At 44.5% G+C, this 20,701-nt stretch overlaps 1 protein-coding gene across 2 annotated transcripts in view; it reads right to left on the bottom strand.

Moving 5' to 3' along the window:
- The window catches only part of EVA1A (eva-1 homolog A, regulator of programmed cell death), a 215,849-nt gene extending 195,386 nt beyond the window's left edge, over positions 1–20,463 (bottom strand). For both annotated transcript variants that reach the window (XM_062573205.1, XM_062573206.1), the window contains exon 1: positions 20,281–20,463. In XM_062573205.1, coding sequence (XP_062429189.1) covers positions 20,281–20,380 — 100 coding nt within the window. In that variant the 5' untranslated portion in view covers positions 20,381–20,463. The remainder of the gene's footprint in view (positions 1–20,280) is intronic.
- Positions 20,464–20,701: the final 238 nt, after the last annotated feature.

The following is a 20,701-nucleotide window of genomic DNA, read 5'->3' as shown; positions in this document are numbered from 1 at the left end:
TGCAGTACATGGTATATTTACATCTCACTTCCAGCTGAGCCATCAGGGCTTGCAAAGCTTTGCCCTGGGACCTTGCAGGTACGCATGGCACAGAGCTGGTAATGCAGAGTGGAACCCTCCTCTTCCAGGTAGCAGCAGCACCCGGCGCTGCACTCAGTCTGCAGCTGTGCGGGGACACGCACCGCAGCGCACCACATGAGGTGTAATTTCAAGCATGTGCTGGCAATAGCTGCCACCCTCCAACATATCCCACCACTCCTGAAGAGAAACCAAAGTGCTGAAGATCATCATTTCTGGATCATTAATATAACACTTAAGGAGACTAATTCCAGTTAATGTTTATGTGGGGTTTTTCCCTGTCCACTTGCATCCAGGCTTTTACTGCCAGCCCAATCTGAATTTCCATTGCTCTTTCACACAAACATTACTGGAGAGAAGAGCATTCAACATCTCCAAGCCCATTTACCCTCCACCTCACAAGGTACGAGGGTGGGTCCTGTATAAACAGGGTTTTTGTTTGAGGGTGCCTGACAAAGCAGAGCCTGACCTTTCCCCTTCAGGGGAACAGCAGGCTTCAATCAAGCCTTGCTGAGGGTTGAGGCTATTTTCCTCCATGCGGGTCAGGGTGATGCTTGAACTCTCCTTGTCTCTGCTCCCTCACCCATCCCATCAATCTCCGCTCTGCTCTGCCTGCCAGCGGGGGCCACGGTGATTTATAGTGGCTTGCCCCGCAGCTGCGTCTCCTCGGGGACTTTCCCTGCTGCTGCTAAGTGCCTTCGCTCTTTGGACCGCCAGGCAGTTGGCTCTCCTTCTTGGGGCCATTTCAGTAGCTGAATCTAAGACCTTTGCATGAGGAGGAAGACACCTGCCAAATTAATGCTTTCACATTAAATTCTACTTCCAACACACTGTGCACTTGTAGGAAGACATTACCTTGGCAGTTACAGAACTGTATATATTGTTTTGAAGTGCTCCAGTGCAAAAGGCATTTTTGGTGTATATAATAAGTGCTAGGTTTGATATCAATATGAGCCCAGATAAGGGCTGAAAAATTAGAGTCCATAAGGATCCTAGGAGTGCATTTCAGCTATGTTTATTCAGTAATCTGCACTCTTGAGCTACTATCAGGTTGTATACAATCCATCATTATCAGTGCAGCATCACTGCTGTCAAATTATGATATTTTACATTTACCAAAGATTCGGCCCATTAAGCTTTCATAATACTAAACATGCTAATTTACTGCAAAGAAAATGTTCCTCCTTTCCCTCTCACCAGGAGATACAGAGCACTGACTGGCTGAATCCCAGTTACAAGCATATTTTTCAATACGGATTTTTATCACAAGTACACTTTTTATTATTTAACAGCCAAATGAGTCTGGCTACTATTCTGGACACTGCTTTAAAGAACTAAGAGCTTTTATCAGACTGTTCCAAGCTTCAGCACTAATCAGTAGAGTTGCTGCTATGGCCCAGAGCCCAGTACTGGCCTCTTCCCGCACCTCATGCTCACTAAAAAGTAAAAAATAGCACTAGAGTGCTGCCAGGAAAGGTGGCTACATATGCAGCTGGATTTCCTCTGCTCTTGTTTTATGCAATACAGCCAAGCTTGGCAAATTCTGCTCATTGTTCAGTTCTAGGAAAAAATATTGGTGGGGGTAAATGAGTGTTCACGTCAAGCATGGAGCAAAGCAGGAAGGAGGACAACTGCACCTAACTTTCTCCTATTTACCTTTGGAGAATCACTTGGGCTACAGTCTTGCAGAGAGACCCAGGATGTGAAGTACCTCCGTTTACAGTTTGCTTGTTCAATGCCAAGCACACTGGAGATGAACTGAAATAAACATGCCCAAAGGGAAACCTTTCTGGAAGAAAAATCTGCTAGAAGTATCTCACGTTGGGCCAAGGGGAAAAAGCATTTCTATCTCAGAGTATGCACTTTTGAAAATTGTGATTATTATTTTTAGCTGTTGTGTTTTTTTAGCCACATAACCAATGTTTTTTGTCTACTTCAGTGGGGATGAAAGGACTGACCCCAGAACACGAGAAACTGAGCCCAAGTAAAGCATTACACTGGAAGAGCCTACAGTCTTGTCCCAGGAAACAAATATCAGGATTTATGACTCCTAACTCTACATTTGTGGGAAAGGGGATGCCATGAAGATAACCTGCCCTAAAGAACAAAGATAATTTAAATTATTAGCCTTTTCCAGACAAGTGAGATGGAGATGTCTGGATTATTTCTTCTTGCCAAGCCACTGGTACAGCAATGTACTGTCAATGCCTCATTAACTTTTATGGGAGGCCTTCTCTTACTGGCTGCCTTCTGTCCAAAATAGGCCCAAAAGGCCAAAAAAACACAGCAGGCCTGGATGACTCCCACAGGCCTGCACTCAACCAGGACATCAGAGAAACAGTTTTTTAGCTCAGAGAAACCACATGCCTCTTGCTACGGCTTTTGTTCTTCCAAGGTACTATTGGCTCTCCTTCCTTCCAAATTAGGGCAACCACTATGCCAGGCCATCTGGCACATCAAAATTATCTTCAGATTTCATTATCCAACCCACTGACCCCAATGTTTTCTTCCATCCACTAATGAGATTAGCCCATCACCTCCTAATTGCAGTATTTATACCTAGTTCGTTTTGCAACGCCCAAGAAAACAAATCCTCAGGTTGCATGAATGCCATTTTGCTCACAGAAAGAGGCAGTGCAATTATAAGGACAGAGGATGGTACATACATCGAAACAACTAGTGAATATCACTAGGCTATAAAATAAAAAAGTAGTCAAAAATGCACTAATCTTAAGCCACTGAAGTCAGTCTCTTCCAGGTTTGATCATTAGGCTTGTTACATGAGTGTCCTCATGCTGCAGAGTCTGAGACAGATAAGCTCGAGTCCATGAAAGGAAAGGGAGCAAAGCCTTAGAGGGTTTTGTAGTGATTTTTCCTCGGTCTCTTCTATTACACCTATTTCCCTGCTGTGTTGGAAGGAAGGAGGAAGGCAGAACTGGTCACTATATAACATAATGGAGCGATCAGTAGGGTACAAAAGGATCAGAGTTATTCTTTAGCATCTGCACCAGTGTTTTAAATGGAAGAGGACAGAAATTTAGTTTTGAAGCTAGTGAGCACTAGTCTAACTCCATCAGAGCCACACAAGAAGTATTACCTACCATTCCTCATGGTGGAGCAATTACAAGGCTAGCCATCCACTGGGTAAACTGTACTTGTAAAGACGCTAACAGAGCGTACTCCAGTTCCCTACCTCTCCATCCTGTTAGGATCTCCACTGTGTATCAACAAAGTGCTAAGAACTAAATATGGCACAGGAAATGGGCTGGAAATCAGGATGTCAGCTTTATTGCTGCCCAGCTTAGTGATTTCCAGCAGGATTTGTCTATTTTAAGCTAGTTGTCTGGACCTTCTCGGGTAAATGGAGAGGAAACAACAATCCTAGGGTACGTACTCAGATATAGACGTAACGCAAGTCAGATGAAGCATCCCCAGAAGTCCAAAGGAACATTCAGGTGAGGTAAAAGTGTCTTTGGTATAGTTAAATAAAAAGGAATCCCATTGCTGATGGCATGATCTGTGCCTCAGTTTCTCTGTCTGCAAAATCATGCTATTGGTATTTATTCTCAATGGTAAATGTCTGTACAGCCATAGATGATCAATACTGAGTAACTGAGTTACTCTTAATAAATTTGAGTGTGCTTGAATGTGTTACTTGGAAATCTGACTGAAATCCAAAACTGGAAGGAGAAGAGGAGGAAATGTTACAATTTTCAAGTAAAGCTAGGAAATTTAGAGTTAAGTCAGAAGCAAAAAGCACCATACCCATCTTCCTAGCAAATCTCCAAGGTGTTTCACCTGCAGCCTTATCTTACTGCAGTAGATTTTAAAACTTCCAGAGTAGTCCTAAAATGCATCATTAGAAACACCAACACTGATTTATCACTGAAACACTAGCATGAACAAGCCATTAGAGTGAGAAACAAATGGCCCACACCAGATCATTCAAAATGTACAGAAGCCTTCAAAGCTTCATGCTGGCTGGGCATCAGGAGGGTTGGATGCTCCCCAGATGGCGCCAGGCAAGACTTAGACAGATGATGACCCAGGAGAATAACTTTCCGCTTGTATCCACTGATGTCCTGCATGCTCTATATCTTTCTAAATATACCATCAGAGGGGTATTTCCCTGCCTTTCCCCCTGAACATTTCTTTTGTGAAAAGTGTGCTTTCCACATTCCTAATGTCTCAGAAAGCTCCTGACCCTCTTCTCACTGCATATCCCATGGGGGCTGGAGCACAGCTGAGCTTTGCTATCACATGAGCCAGGCCCCATTAATATGATAGCTTCTCTACAATGCAAATCAGGCTCATTGTCACCAATGGAAATGAAAGCCCTAAATGGAAAGTTATTGTCCCTTGATAGTCATTCCTTCAAGAGCAGAAAAGGGTTTTGACCTCACTCTCGCCCCAACACCACCAGGCCAAGTGTTCAGGGAAAAGAAGCAGGCTCCCTCCACATCTGCCAGCACTGCCATTAAACCAACAGCACAGAGTTGGGGTGGAGGCAGCTCTCACCTCCTCCAGAAAAGTACACTAGGACATGGGCTAGAAAGGCCCTGAAACAAGGGGTCAAACATCTAACCAGCCTCCATCTCCCTCCACCATTTTCTAGCTTGGGTCCCTTGGGCGAGCACACCCAGTGTCCATACGCTCTAGAGCTGCACCCTTGTACTATTTCCAACAACGACAAGGCTGAGAGAGACTTTAAAATGCAATCTGGCATCCAACAGGCATGGATACTTGTGGAACATCCAACACACTGCTAACAGCAACCTGCAGCCCTCACTAACCCCAAAGCAAAAGAGTGGTTTTCAAATGAACAGAAGACTCTTTCACAGAGGGACAGGTCTGAGGTTAAAGCCAATTCTGAAGTCACTTATGCTCAAGATGCACTGGACTGATTTGCCCCTTTGTAAGGCAATGTGTAAAATTTGGACCAAGCAAATACTTGCCTAGGGAGCAGAGGGGACAGAGCTGGACACCACCCCAGGGGTAAAGGAAGGGCTGGAAGTGTTTCATTCTCTACCATCTCTGCAGGGGAGGTACAGGGACAGTGGAGGGGGTCATCTCAAATCCCTATGTTGTCAAGCCAGGCTGAAAGAAAACACTCCCATCAGTCCCAGCTGGAACTTCGCCCCTCTCCGGGTCTGCTGCCTGGCACAGGATAGCAGCCACCATATGCCTGACAGGCTAGCAACTTGCTGAAGCAGTGTTTTAGCAAAAAGATCTGCTGGCAAGCTTTGCAGATGTGGGTAAAACCTCTGGATGCTCCTTGAGGTTATCGCAATGTTTGAGAACAGAAGTGTAAATGAAGGCTTCCTTTCCAGGAGTAACTTTATCCAACTAGTCACAAACAGGATCAGGTAAAAACACTCTTGAAAGTAATAGACTATAACTCTGCTATTAAAAATCTACCCAGTTTCAGTTTAGGGCACACCATCCTAGGTGACCAAGTTGCCCTTGCCTGGCAAACTGCCTCACATCATCTGTGCCTGCCCCCTCCCACTCCAGCCACAGGGGGAGGACATCTGAACACGGCACAAGCCTCATCCACAGCCTTTCCCAGACAAAAGCATGTGTTATTTTACACTGCTCTGAAGCTCCCTCACGAGGGAAATGTGCAGGTTCAGATGTACCAGGTGGCACCTCCAGATATTTTATTCTCTTACTAATGACTCCAGTATTCACTATCTACAAGGAGGGGGAAAGATTTGTGCTATCAAGCATGTTTTGCTTCACCTTTCTACATCAGAAAGTCTTTAGACAGGCAATGTTACTAAGGGGGAAGTACAAGCTCCCAGCCCCAAAACTATTTGAAGTCATCCTAGTCGGGGTCAGTAGGGCAGCTGGGCACACGCAGGAGGTCCGTAACAGTTTCTTCAACCACATGCTCCCCTCATAGCTGAAGCAGACCTGGGGCTATTGCCCCAGGCTTGAGAGGACCCAAGGGCTGTACCTCCAGTTTGCTTGATGATAGTTTGTTTTACTGAATGTGATTTCTTTTCCAGGCACCTCATTCTCCCATGAGTATAAAGGATGGAAGCCTTTGGAAGAAAAAAAAGAAAGAAAGAAAGAAAAAACACTGAGCGAAATTCAGGGTAAGCATTAGTTATTATTTTTGACAGCACTAAAACAGCCTATGAGAAGGGTTTCTTTGTTGCTTTCTCTCTGTTGCAACTTAGAGGAGGAAGAAGAGAAAACAATGTTCCGTGCAAAGCCTGAGGGACGTGGTGAAAGAGGCTGGGTCCATCACTGCACTGCAGAGGTTGTGGTTTGGGGGAAGTATTGTTTTTATTTTAGGAGAGAGAGGAAATGAGCAATCCCAGAAGGAAAGGGTCTGAATGTTTGTTCTGACTGCACCATGAAGAAAAGAGATTGCTATTGTCAAAGGGCGTTTCACTGTGCTGATCTTCCTGAGATATCTTAAAACTTATCCAGAAATGTAATAAGAACAGAACACAGATCCGTTTCTTCAGCTACATAAAATTCCTATTTACAGCCTGGCTGATGAGAGAGATGCTATAGCTTAGCAGTGTTAATTATCCTGATTAAATAAATATCATTAGCAAGAACAAGGGTTTAAAAAAAAAAAAAAAAAAAAAAAAAAAAAACTTCATGTCTATCAGGAGGGGACATAAAGAGAAACCAACTTCCCCTCATGTGAATTGCCACACTGCTTTAAATGAAATTACCCACCAAAGTCAGGACTCCTCAAACAACTTAAGCATTAGCCTTTAGGCTAATCAATAGCAACAAATTATTACAATAACTGTAGCGGTAGTAGCACAGATAAAACACAGACCTGACAGGCGACTCTCTCAACTGCCAGCCTCATTCTTTCACTGTTGCCACTTCCCAGCACTGTCTGCAATCCGCTCTCCCTCCTGGATTGCTTCAGGCATGGACTTCCAGCCAGCAGTCAACCTCTAAGTGATATCCCCAAGTCAGAGAAATGTGTACCCCAGACGCAGGGAAATCCCTTCTCCCTTTGCAACTCTGCTAAGGACCAGAAAACGGCTCTTAACCCAGGAAGCTGTGTAAATCTCTTCTCCATGCATTCTTAGCATGGTTTCATCTCATGGGAGCAGCTGGAACCAGCCAGGGCTGTTTCTCTAACTCCCCAGAGCTGAGCGATCTCAGAAAGAGGAAAAATTGCAGCGAATATAGAAAGAGGAAAATATATATTTTTTAATATATTTATTTATATATGGGGGATATATATATATTTATATACACACATGGGGGAAGAGAGAGAGAGAGAGAATATGCATTTTACATATATGAAAATAAAAACTGGGTCCCCAAAGCCAAGCAAACATCAGGCAACAGCAGCATTCACAACACTAGCACCCAGTGAGGGCCAACACAAGCATGCACCGAGAATCTCCAGCAGCAACATCAGCACAGCTCGGCACTACATCTCCTGAGAGCCCACCACAGGCCAGGCTGCGCTACTCCCACACTGGCACTGGTGCATGCAGAGCCAGCATAAGGCTCTTGGCCCTGGCTGTCTCATAAAGCAACTTAGATGGTCAATGCACAGCAAGAGCCAACAGCCATCGCTGAGAAGGACAGAGGGAACCAATACAGGGTTTCAGTGAAAAGGTTTGTCTTTCTTTTCCCCAATAAAAGTAATTAGCTCCCCATGTCTAGATATTAGTTAGGCTGGTATAAATACATCTAGATTTTCTTTTTTTAATCTGTAGAAGAGGACAATGCCAAGAGGCAGAAGATGCTCTGCTTCTGTCTCACAGGTCAAACCAAGAGGCAGAAGAGGCTCTGCTTCTGTCTCACAGGTCAAACCACAGAAGAGAGGCTCTTAATCTCCAGTGTGCTGAAATGGGTACCTTAATCAGTCTTGTACTCCCTATGACTTAAATCAAGTGATTTTTCAATGTCTCACTTTATTTAAATCATATCACGTACAAGACATATTGAGATACCACACTGCCCAACTGACTTACTTTCCTTCCCCCAGCAGGCTTTCCTTGAGCAGAAACGATCACCATCAGCTCCACCACACTGATGTACAGGCGATGGGAAAATGCAGGAGAGGCTGAAGTGAACAAAAGGCATTTAAGGCCTGCTGGGGTCAGAACGCGTATCTGTATGGTAGATTGGACTCTTCACTAATCCAGCTCAGTTTCTAATGAGATTGGTTCCCATTACAGCGAAAGGATGCTGATGGCTCAATTTGCCGAGGGGACTATTGTCATGCAGCTTAGGCAAGCAAAATAAGATTATCAGTTTGAACTTGAACCCCGTGCTCCCCAATTATATGGGCAGAGTTAAAAAAAAAAAAAAAAAAAAAAAGAGAGAGAGAGAGAGAGAGAGAGAGAAAGTGATTTTCTCTCATCCAGCAAAATGCTTAATATTAAGCATTCAGCTTCTTACAGCTCTTGGAGACTTTTACACTCCAGCCATCAGCTAGACGGATGATTATCACACTGCCATAAAAGCACTAACTACTATCTGCGCATGCTAACTTTGAGCCAAACCAAACTAACCAGTCCTAGCCACATTTACTGTGCATCTCACTGGTGTAGCAGAGCCACTACTCCTGCGATGTGGCCCAAGAGAAAGCCTAGGGCTGCCCGTTAGAGCAAGCAAACCAAAAGGGCAGAGGAGCTGCAGAAGTTGTTCACCTCTTCTTCCAGCACCTCTGTCTCTACCTCCCCATTCAACGTAGCAAGTCTTCTTGGCTGTCATGGAAAAGAGACTGTCCTCTCCTGGGAGCTCTGCATCCCACACAACACAGCTAAAACAAAGAGCATTTTGGCAAATAACAGCCCGCCTTCGTCTGTTCTTTTTTCTATACAATTCATTCCATCAAAGTTGTTTAGCAGAACAAAAACCAGTGCTGTCCTTTATTGTGAGGCTAACAATAAACTAAACATGCGAGCACAGCGTGGGTCACAGATGTGCGCGCTTCACCATCAGCTGTGGAGTCGCTTCCCTGCTCAGCTCACTTTTATAAAGCTTTAACCACCCCGAGCTGGAATTCGGCTCGAGCACATAAACCGGGAAGCAAACAGCGTTAACAACAGAAGCGGCTCCTGTACAAAAGATACACAAAGAGACCAACATGCTTTGGAAAAACTCAGATCAATAACCTCAGCTTCCCAGGGGTTACACATAAAAATCAGGAGAGAAATTAAATTGGGCAAATCCCAATGGCTCTATTTTTAGTGATACTACTTACAAAAGTAGATCTTTTTGTGCCTTTTCAAAGACGTGTTTATGTTTTTTCCTTCTTATAATGAGACTGTAACAAAAAAAACTTTTGAGAGGAAGTGTCTTCAAAATCCATTTACAAGGATCTCTTGGCATGCATTTCAAGGACTGGCCCCAAATTTGTAACCTAGCTTTAAGTACTCTTATCTCATCCCAAATATAGTAACCTTCAAAGCACAACTGCTCTAAAAAAGCTACGCACAATTCGACCCTTCTTACAACTGTGCTTTATGAGTTCAGAGCATATCTGCCAACAACGGAAAGCTTGCTACGGTATCTACCTCTAACTGATATTACATATAAAACATAGGTATAACTTTTCCTTTCCCACAGTTATGTGAATTTGACTTTCCAACTGTGATGCTCAAATTAACTTGTGCAGCCCCTTTGCACTTGCATGCCACATTTTTTTTCCCTGCCTGTTATAGCTCAAGAAAGTGGGTAAGGGCTTTGGTTGCTGATGGAGAAGGTAGTTAAATGGTGAACAGCCTCTGAAAATTTTATCAGGTCCCTAGTGCCTCAGATTGAGCAGTTAGTGAGAGCTCTTGAGGCTCTTAGCCAGAGAGACGAGCATCATCTGTGCACTGCAGAAAACCTCTCTTCCAGGAGGGCTGGGCAGGTAGATACAGTCCTGTGTGTAAGGCACTCGCAACAAGCAGACTAGGGTTTAAATAACACAGCGCAAAAAAAGGCCCTAGGGCCATCCTGAACCAGGAAGATAAAACAAATGATCGTGCGTGAGGCAGCTGTCCAGTGCACTGGACAACACAGGAGTCCCAAGAGGGGTGCGAGGGGGACAGAAAGTAGTATGCGCTCGTTAAAGAGTAACTCATAATATCAGTGCCCAAACGGCTTGATTCAAGATGCTCAAACTACCTTATTTCTTAATTTCCCAATGCTTGATTTGCAACTTTTGTGCTGTTCTTTGTGCAGGAAGTTCCACACAAAAGCTAAACTTTTTCAAAAGCAAAATGCAGAGTTTTGTCCCATAGCATCCTGCTGATATCTCCAGGGCCACAGCAGCATTGCACTCACAGCCCCTACACAGACCACAGAGGTAAGAGAGTTTCTAAAGACGAGGGCCCAAAATCGAGCATAATCCAGCTACAGCAGCTCAGGTTACTGCCCGTTGGCCTAACTGCACCGAACGCCTGCGCTCTGGGCCCAGCACAACATCAAGGGAAAAAACGTGTGAGGCCAAAGCTTTTGCAAAATACAGCAAGCACAGGAAGGAAATGCCGGGAATAGCCTCTGCCGTAGAGCAACTTCAATATTAGCACAGGAGAGCAAGCAATAATGTGATTGCAGCCCACAGGTCCCAGGCACAGATAGCAGGTCGCTGAGGCCCGCAGTGTCATACCAAAATCCCCGAGGAAAAATGAGCAGAAAATCCCTCCACTGTTGTGTCTTTACGTTACCTGTTGGAGTGAAAGCCCATTTTAAACCCTTGAGGCTAACACAGTGGATAATATTATAGCAGTAAAACCACAGGCAGGAACAATCTGATAGTGGATCAAAATAAAGCAACGCAACAGCATAGGAGGCCTCGAGTAGGTTGTCTGAACAGCTCCTTTTGGATAAGGAGCACCATCGAGTACCTGGTCTCTTGTCATCTCATCTCATCTGAAGACAGACCATTCCCGCACTCTTGCGTTCCTGGCATTTTTATGGGCTGCAGGAAAAGTGTCTCTGCTGGCAAGTGTCTCTGGGTTTATGAGCTTTCTCCGCTTACTGCAGTTTAAGAAAGGGAATCTTGGTCACGCTTTTTTTTCTCTGTTGTAAGTGATCTGGAATACCTTTCCAGCAGGTGGATGTGATCTCCCTTGCCACCACAACTAAAGTGTCTAGACTACGCATCTACAGCACTGAGAGCTTCTTCAGAGAGCACTTTGGTGCCAGCCTCTGTCCTACCTGGCCACCTACTACCACCATCCAACACTTCTCTAGCATCTTCCCCATCACTTTTGGCTTTAAACATTCAAGCATGGTCAGCAGCAAGGTCAGTGCGAGCAGAGATCTAAGACTACGGCATTGTACACCCTCAGCCAGCATTATTTGCCACTGCCCTTTTAAACTGATTCAGCCTGAGTTGGGAATGTGGGGTGCAGAGCAGCCACAAGGAAAAAGGGTTTGCAAGAGAGACTGATCCCTGTCTCCTCTCCCCTTCACCTCACAACTCACAGCACAGCATGGAAGATTTTCAAATAGCAGCTCCATTTTGCGTACACGGCCGTTGCTGTGTCTTATGTACTCCAAACTCTTCTGCTGTATGCTAGAGCCATCTGCTATTTCAGGCATGCTTCTGAAGCTTCACTACTCAGAGGGCTTGCTATGCAAGGGTCCAGCTGGAGACAGGAGTGAATGCTGTACAGCAATACTTTGCATCCAAAGGAGCCCCATCGATACTGACAACATAGCTTCTCTCCCACTTCTCTTTAAGGGCACAAGGTACATCTGAAGTGCCCCAGGTACATTCTGGTTTATGGCATGACTCAGAGCTCCCAAACCATCTCCAACATGAAAGGACGTGCATGGGTTCCAGGCAGCCAAGCATTAAGCATCCCCGAAAAAGCAGACAGACATACTTTAATTACTACGAATGAGCTTACATCCTCAGCTAGGGAGCTGAGATAGACACAGTTGGGTCAACCCAAACCCAGCCTGAGAGTCACACAACTCACCATCTTTCCCCAGGCAAAAAGAGCATCTAAGTAATTAATAATAATAATAATAATAATGGGTAATTCAAGCTGTTCTCTTATAAATGTTCAAAATTATTACTTCTGTATCAAATCTAATTATCAAGATGAGGTGGGATCAAGTTCTGTGCTTATCTGCATCCTGCAAAGCCTTGGCAAGTCAGCAAAGCTGCCTCACAGCTGGGCAGGATTTGGCCCTGCCTGTCTCTTGGAAAGAGCACAGAAATCCCAGACAATGGCAGTCCCTCATTAGTGAGGCACAGCACTGGCAAGGACACAAGGAACGCTGTAGGATTGCATCAAGACAACCCGACTAAAAATCCTCTGAACTGCTCCGAGCATAGCATGGGGTCTGTTCTTACAGGCAGCCACACAACTTTCAAGGGACAGAAACAGACTGAATCTGGAAAAGTCTTGGTTATCTAAAAAAAAAGAGGAATGGCAAGAGCACACACACAAAAAAAAAAAGCAGAGGCAGTTTCTTCAAGTAAGATTGCACAGGGACTGGGATTGCCATCTTGGAAGAGAACGCGGAAAACTTGGTCTACACAGGCACAAACACGCCAAGGGCGAGCAGCCAACCTCAAATAAAGCAGCCAGGTAAACACGATGTCGGCCACCTAAATCACTGCCTAACCACCTAAATGCAGCACGGCTCCATTTTCAGTTCTGAACACCTAGAGCGTCAGGGAGATCAGGCCATGTTTAAATAAGCATCACCTAGGATCAACAAAAGTGCAAAGTGTAAACATATGGGGGGCTTTCCCATGCAGAGAATTAATTCCTCCCCCATCTTGAATTATGATTTTAGCATTTAAGAATCACAGCTTAGAAAGGATACATTTATCACTTAAGTCCCACCTTTTTTTTAATTCATCAAACTATTTGCATTTTATAAAAATCTGATTTCACAGAGAGTTAAATTAGGGAACAAGTTTTGTCTGAGGACATGGACAACTTCTTTCACTAACTCTGTGGCATTTGTATCCCTAACACAACACACAGACATAGGAAGAATGCTGCAAGGACATTTTCCCAGAATAGATAGGGTGTGAAGCAGAATCAACTGTGAACTGATAACTCAAAATATTTTAAAGCATGAAATTAAAATTACCAAAGTGATTTTTTTTAATAATTAATAAAATTAATTAATAAAGATTATTTTGTTACTAAATAAATAAAATGTTCCTGGTACCAACAGAAGTCTCCATCCATGGGTAAGTTTCTGGGCACAATCTTTAGTATATACACTATTTAAACCTGCTGGCCATCACACACGTGTTGAGTCCCTTGGGGATCCAAGGATCCCTCCTCCTCCTTAAAAATCACATCCAAATGCTGCCCAGAGTTTGGGAGTTTTTAAGACCCTATCGTCTCCTGTGGATTTTGGCACAGCATGAGCCAGACACGTATGCATAGCTCTCAAGTGCAGCACAAAGCTCAAAGCCAGTGCATACAGGGAGGATCACACAGAGGTATCGTAAGACACCCAGCACCCTGAGCAACCCCATCCTTCCCTTCCTCTTGGTGCCTCCTTTCCTGGCATCCCAAATACAGACCTGCAGGTGCTTTGCCCAGCAGTAACAACAGCACTGCTCTTGTCACAGCACAAGACTACCAATATATGGAATCAGAAACATGTTTTTCTCTTCCTGAGACTCAGTTCAGTCCCCTTAGCTGTGGGTAAAAGTAAATACTGAACATTTTAAGAGTCAGCAAACACTGAATTCTCCCTCATAACATTATCATAACCCTTGGGAAATTCATGATGCTTTCTAGAGCAGGTCTCAGGGCAAGACCACAGACACATTTGCATCTTTCTTTAATATTGGTGTTTGCAAAGCTTCACCCTTGCTGACAAACCAGAACAAATCTCTAAGGCACTGAATCATTCCCAGTTTCTCCGCTTCAGTTCTTCTCCCAAGTGCAGCAGCAGAACTGGCACCCTCCTGCCATCAACTGACATCCTCCTCCAACACTACTCGTCTCCCTAAGGGCTTTAAACTGCTGCCCATTGACTAACAGAGACAGAGGACACAAAACCATGGTGACTTTTACCAACAGCTTCTCCACGAGAAAACCACTCAGCTTCACCTGACAGACCCAGCCATCCTTCTTCAGCTCAGTGGACCTTTCTGATACAACTCCAGAAGTATATCAACAACACCCAACACAGACCTCCTTCAACAAGCCAGACTGAGACCTGCAGCTCATACAGCTATGATGGATGTGTTGATACATATAACCTCTGCCTGACAAGGAAAATACAGTCTGGTGCAATAACCTCTTCAAGTAGCAGCCTGAGATCCATCCAACCTCATCTTTCAGAGCCCTTCACCAAGAGAAGGTATGGAGGTGACTTGGGTTTGCCCCAGTCTTTAAATGAGGTCTAAAAGATGGCTGTTTGCTCTTTGCAGGCAAAAGTACACATTTTTTTGCAGGCAAAAAAATTACACTACTGCACTGGAAAAGAAACCATGTCTGCCCTTCTCTTGAAAATCCCCCTTTCTGCAGCCCACATCTTTCAACACATGGAAACCCTGGACCCCCCCCTCGACACCATGGACCCATTTAGCACTCCAAAACAGCCAATCGAAGTCTGACTAAAGCCATTCAGAAGCTGTTAGCATGTAGATCTTGGTGATAATTTGGTGAATGGACTTGTCAAACAAATTGCCTTTATTATAGGCTGATTAAATGCAATCAGGGAGAAAGAAGAGCCTTTGCCCTCCCAACTGCAGCCTTCATCAGCTCAAACAAACACACTGAGTCAATTAGCAGGGAGGTGGCAAAAGCAGCTTTCACTTGAAACTTGCCATTCTTGAACAAAAAGGATCTCTGTGCCTTCAAAGTAAGGAAGAGCCCTCCAGGGAGAGCTCTGGAAAGCTACCCAAGGCTCACCTGCAGGGCCTGCAAGGGATACATCAGTATTTGCTTGGCTTGATGCCAGATCAGGCTCCCTTAAGCAAAGTGCTGCTCAGATCCAGTTTGTGCCAAAAATAATAGGAAGAACATAAGTATCAAAGTAGGTCCAGAGGGAGCAGCACTACTGGGATTCTCTTTCTTACAGCTTTGTGTCCTACAGCTAGATTCTCCCGTGCCAGATAAGGTGTAAGCACCAATAAAAGCTTCTTCCATACTTGGAAACCTTTTTTCTCTTTTTTTTTCTTTTCTTTTTTTTTTTTTTTCTTTCTTTCTTTTTTTTTTTTTTTTTTTTTTTTTTGCAAGGCTTCCCTGCAGTGGATTCTCTGTTGTCTGAAGAGTTCACAGCATAGTCTTTTCTGCACTGTTGCTTCAGTGAAAGGATCTCTCTCTACTAACATGAGACTAGTGGCAATTGAGTAGATCAGATGCTACTACTATTCTGTCCCATATGTCTGAAACCGGCTAACGAATGGGAAATTTTTTGAGGAGGGAATAAAATCAGAGCAGTCACAGCATCATAATCATATAAACCCTGCAGATATGGAACTGGAAATGAAACGGTCACCTTGGCCAGCCATGAGCAGAGCTCAATTTGACTATGATTGCACAGCCTGATTTAGCTCCAGAATACAGAAAATTTGGAGAAATGGATGACGCACCAGATTGTTGAGCTGCAATTCAGAGGGACCTTGACAGGCTAGAGAAATGGGCCAAAAGCAATCTTAAGAAATTCAGCATAGGGAAATGCAAAATCCTGCCCCTGAAAAGGAATAACCCCTCGCACTAGGACAGGTTGGAGACTGACTGGCTGGAGAGAAGCTCTGCAGAGAAGGACCTGGTGGGCAACAAGTTGACCATGAACCAGCAATGCAGCAGAAAAGGAGACTGACAGCATTCCAGGCTGCATCAGAAAAAGTTTTGCCAGAAGGTCAAGGGAGGTGATCCTCTCCCTCTACTCAGCCCTGGTGAGGCTACGTCTAGAGTCCTGTGTCCACCGCTGGGCTTTCCAGTATAAGAAAGGTAGGGATTTACTGAAGTAAGTCCAGAGAAAGACCACAAAGATCATTTAGGGAATGGAGAAAAGCTGAGAGAGCTGGGACTGTTCAGCCTCAAGAGAAGGCTCAGGAGGATCTTATCAATGTGTATAAATATCTGATGAAGGGAGTAAAGAAGATGAAGCCAGACTCTTCTCAGTGATGCCTAGTTAATGGACAAGAGGCAATGGGCACAAACTGAAATACAGGAAATTACATTTAAACATAATTTTTTTTTTTATTTACTATGAGGGCAGTCAAGAACTGGAACGGTTGCCCAGGCAGGCTGTGGAATCTCCACCTTTGCAAATATTCAACACCCACACAGCCCTGAGCAACCTGCTCTAGCTGACCCTGCTTTAAGGAGGGGGTTGGCCTAGATGATCTCCAGAGGTCTCTTTCAACCTCAACTATTCTGTGAATCTGTAAAAGTAACCCATGGCTGGAACTAGAGGTGGCATACAGAGCACGAGCAATAGCTGTTGACTAGGCCAATTCTTTGGTCAGAACCAAAGACTAACTTTGGTCCTGTTTTCATCAACTCAGTAGCTCCAGGGAGCATGCTTTATGCTTTGTACATGGATTACTGCATCCCAAGGCCTAGAGTTTATAACAAGAGGTCTTCTGGTAGGGTAAACCATTGCTTTATCTTGGACACCCACCACAAAGACAGAAGAGCTAAACCAAAATTAAAGTTTTATCAGACAGCAGGGATTTCAGATGGCTCATTGTTGGGATTAAGATTAGGATTAAGTGTTTTACAGTCGAAGCACAGAGACTTGAAGAAACAACCTCTTATCCCAGGCCCCCTCTCAGTCTTCAGGTTTCTCCTTGAATACAAAGGTACATGACATACTATCACACTGAGTCCTGAGCCTTCAAACAATCCTGAGCACAAGAAACGACAGAACTAGATTAGACCAAGACCCTGTACAACAAGTAGCCACAGAGAAAAAATCCAGGCTTTCATAAGGAGAAGTAGTTGCAAAGTGCCTGGTTACTCCACTCTCTCCCCAAGAACCTGCTTCTTCCCTCCACACCCATTGATGCAAACATCAATGTTTAAAGAACTATTAAAGAAAACAACTTCAAAACTCTTCACATAGTTCAAATACTTCATGTAAAAGGAATTTTAATTCTTACATCTCAGATTGCACTGGTTTCCAGCACAACATGCACTCATCATGTTCAGGTTGTGGTGTTTGAGCTGTTCGAACAGGAGGAATGGAGCCACGTGGTGAGACACTCAAAGGCCTAGGAGCTGAGAACACACAGATTCCTACGAGCTCCCTCTCACTGTGTTGCGAGTGACTCAACTCACTGCTCTCTGCCTCTACTTCCCTTTTCAGGGTACCTCCCCACAACCTACATAAAAAAAATTTTGCGGCAGCCAAGAGGCACTCACCACGAAGACTCAGCCAGCAGGAGGGCACTGGGAAGACGTGCTAACAATCCCTGTCAGTCCTCCTGCTCCACTGTGGTACTAGGAGGACTACACAGCAGGGCTCTCAGTAAGTCCTTCTGCCAATCTTACTGTGTAGCAGCTGTGTGTGAGCCAGATCAGAACTGCTTGTGACCTACTCAGAGTTTAAGATTGACCATCCCAGTCTGTCTCCTTCCAGAACTAGAGTTAAGCACTATCTCATCCATCACAAAAAGGCCATGACTTATTCCTAATAGCAGACCCTCCTAGCAGTGCTGACTCAAAACAAGCTGAGAAGCCAGTAAAGATTTGTTGCTTTAAGCAAGGTCTAGAGAATTAAGTTAAAAAAAAAAAAAAAACTCTCTGAAGAGCATCAGCTGCCTTCTCAGAAGAGTATTGCTATTTGCCACCTGGAAAAGCCCTTATACCCCAAAGAGTTCTGGCATCTCCCTCCAGCATATGAGCAGCAGCCAAATTGCTACAGAAGCTTCTCATACTGGGCCTTGCGTTCCTCAGCAGCAATAATCAACACAAATCCATTCATCTCCTTTGGATGTAGACAACTCATGTTTCAAATGCACCAGTTCTAGGCAGGATGTCACATGGTGGGGCTATAGGGGTTCCCCAAAGACATTCACCTGCTAAATTTCAGGCATGCCAGAGAGGAACCCAGAACCCCTAGAACAAATGGCTAGAGACCACCATGGTCAAATTACACTAAAATGCTACCCGGCTTCCATTCCTTAAACCAGTTGACAATCTATATACAGGAGCAACAAAATAGCAACAAAAGAGTCGCTCCATCAGGCGAGAGGTGTTATGTGGGCCACTGCTCCTTAGTAGAGGCCCACAGCACATGCCTCTCAAGCACTGGAAACAGACCAGTGGGGCTGCACCACCACTGCTGGGTGAGCTGTTAGCATTGATCTTTGCTAAACATTTGGGGAAAATGTAAGGTGTGATCTAGAAAATACTGTACCTTTTCCTACCCTCTCTCAACTTGTGGCTGCCCAGCTCCTGAACTTATAGAGCTGTATTAGAGCCACTATACACTAGGTACTGCCCTTTCCTGCCCCAAACCATGTTTCCTGTTCCACAAGGTACAACTCCAACACGACTGCCAAGCTTGCTGCTGTGAAACATAGCCTGGATCTAGCAGAAGACTCTGATAGTTATGGAAACACATGGAAGGCTGTGCTGTTAGGATCACAGACCGTATTTCAGAGAACAGCCTCACCATGGAACTACTCTAAGCTATCCCTCTTCTCACAAAGTGTGACAGTACAGCTGAATGCTGCAGAAAATATGATTTTGTTATCAGAAACTTTCCTACCCTTTTTTTTTTCAGTTGACAGCATCCACGCCCACCCCCATCCATGCCAGCATCACCAAAGCCTATTGAATTTGCTTCCATTGCTCTGACTGTGCTGCACTCACACGTTGTGGAAGTACCCTTGCTGTGAGACACTTTTTGCAAAAGATTTACCAATTGGGCTGGCTGGGATGCACTGTATCTGTATTTTAGAAGGACCAGTACTTTCCACATTGCAGCTTTTCCCCTGACTTGCCCACTCCCCTGCATTCTTTCTGCATTAACTTGCTTGCAATGAGGTGCAACGAGAGAAACTCATTGCTAAGAAAGCATGAGATGAAAACCCGCTATAAACAGGGAAGTACCACAGTCCTTTCCATTCAGAGGCAGATCTGCCTTGAATGGCAGCCCCCAGGACTGATGTGCCTCCAAAGGAGACTGAAGCACAGGCAAGTCAGTCCCCTTCAATTCATATCAAGTAACAGATTTCAAGCTGCTGTATGTATCCCCCGCCTCCACCACCGGCTCCTCCTTTCCTACACAAATCTCTCAGCAGCACACAGGCACATGCCCTCCCCGAAGAAGCAAGCAGCAGTGTTTGGATGTGTTGAAAACACAGTCCTGTGAGATTCAGCTCTTGCTAACGAAACTTTTTCATCAGTAAACTATAACTGGCAGCTCTTACACACTACAGAGTTTTGCAACACTCATCCAGACTCTATGGCAGACTAATCACACTAAGACACAAAATTAAAACAGATATCCCAAAAGCAAAGAGATCCTCACTAGGCATTTCTGAGTGAAATGATCATCCTTGCTCAGCTTCAAAATGCCATGCAGTGTATTTGCCCTGACCCATATATACATCCACAAAGAAGAAAAGCAGAAAGCTGATTTTAAAGTGACTTATACAGCTGTTTATAGTTGTAAAACTTATATGGAATTTCACACCATCAAAGTGCAGGGCATTTAACCACTGTGCATATCTCAAAACAAGTGCTATGATTCAGTTTCATATTTTATAATGTCTTACGAAATTAGACTTTTTTTCTCCTGGTTTAAGCAAGCACAGTCTCAGAATATGATTCACTCGTAGCATGTAACATGTCCTTTATTTGAGCTTGGGGGACTCTGAAATAGTCAGGCGCTATGTGTTAAGAGCAGAGGAATCTGGCCCATTACAAAATACTTTGATCTTGCTATGTTAGCTTTAACTTACATTCTGGACCTTCCCAGTCTCCTAACCTAGCTCTCTTCACTTCTTCAGAGAAACACAGCACAAAAACTGCTATAAACTTAGAGAAGCTGACATTATTCCCTTCCTTGTTCCCAATTATTCAGACCCAACTCCGATGAAATAGCTTTGGTCAGGATTATTAAGAAAGTCTTCTAGGAAACTTAAAATCCTTTATGGAAGATTCTTTTCATGAGATTATTTTAAAGGGATTAAAATTGCTATCCCAGACCTGCTCACATTCACTTTCCTTGATCTCTTCTTGAACAGGCTGTATTAACAGCTCCCATCTATAAGCAGAAGACAAGCATATGAAAGGATCATCACTTTACTCCTACCTGAGAAGTCTGCAGAAGTCCTACCAAAGTTGCTGAAAGCTGTCAAGTACATCAGTCCTACCAGAAAGGTGGAGATGGGAGACACATCCGGGCAATGCATCCTTAAATATCCTTACGGCTTGTTTTCTTTCGAGGAAAAGGAACGCAGTTTCTGCCCCAATCCGATCCTCTTCATTGCTCGGAGAAAACTGTTAGTTCCATTGCTGCTCACAGAGAGCAGTCAGGAAGGAAAAGCACTCGGTGTGCGCGCACACGCACACACACACGCACGCACGCACACATCCCTGGGAGTGAATGAAGCTGGACTGAGTGAGGCTGACGAATGAGACAGACCTACCTGAGCCTTGGCGGAGGTCCCAGGGTCCTAAAAGCCATCGCTTCACCAAATTTGCTCCAGACTACCACCGTGCAGCTGTCCAGC

Source organism: Rhea pennata, chromosome 3 (genome assembly GCF_028389875.1).
Source record: "Rhea pennata isolate bPtePen1 chromosome 3, bPtePen1.pri, whole genome shotgun sequence".
In the NCBI taxonomy this organism is placed as follows: domain Eukaryota; kingdom Metazoa; phylum Chordata; class Aves; order Rheiformes; family Rheidae; genus Rhea; species Rhea pennata.
The sequence above is the reverse complement of the archived record's forward strand: the minus strand, read 5'-3'. Positions and strand labels throughout refer to the sequence as shown.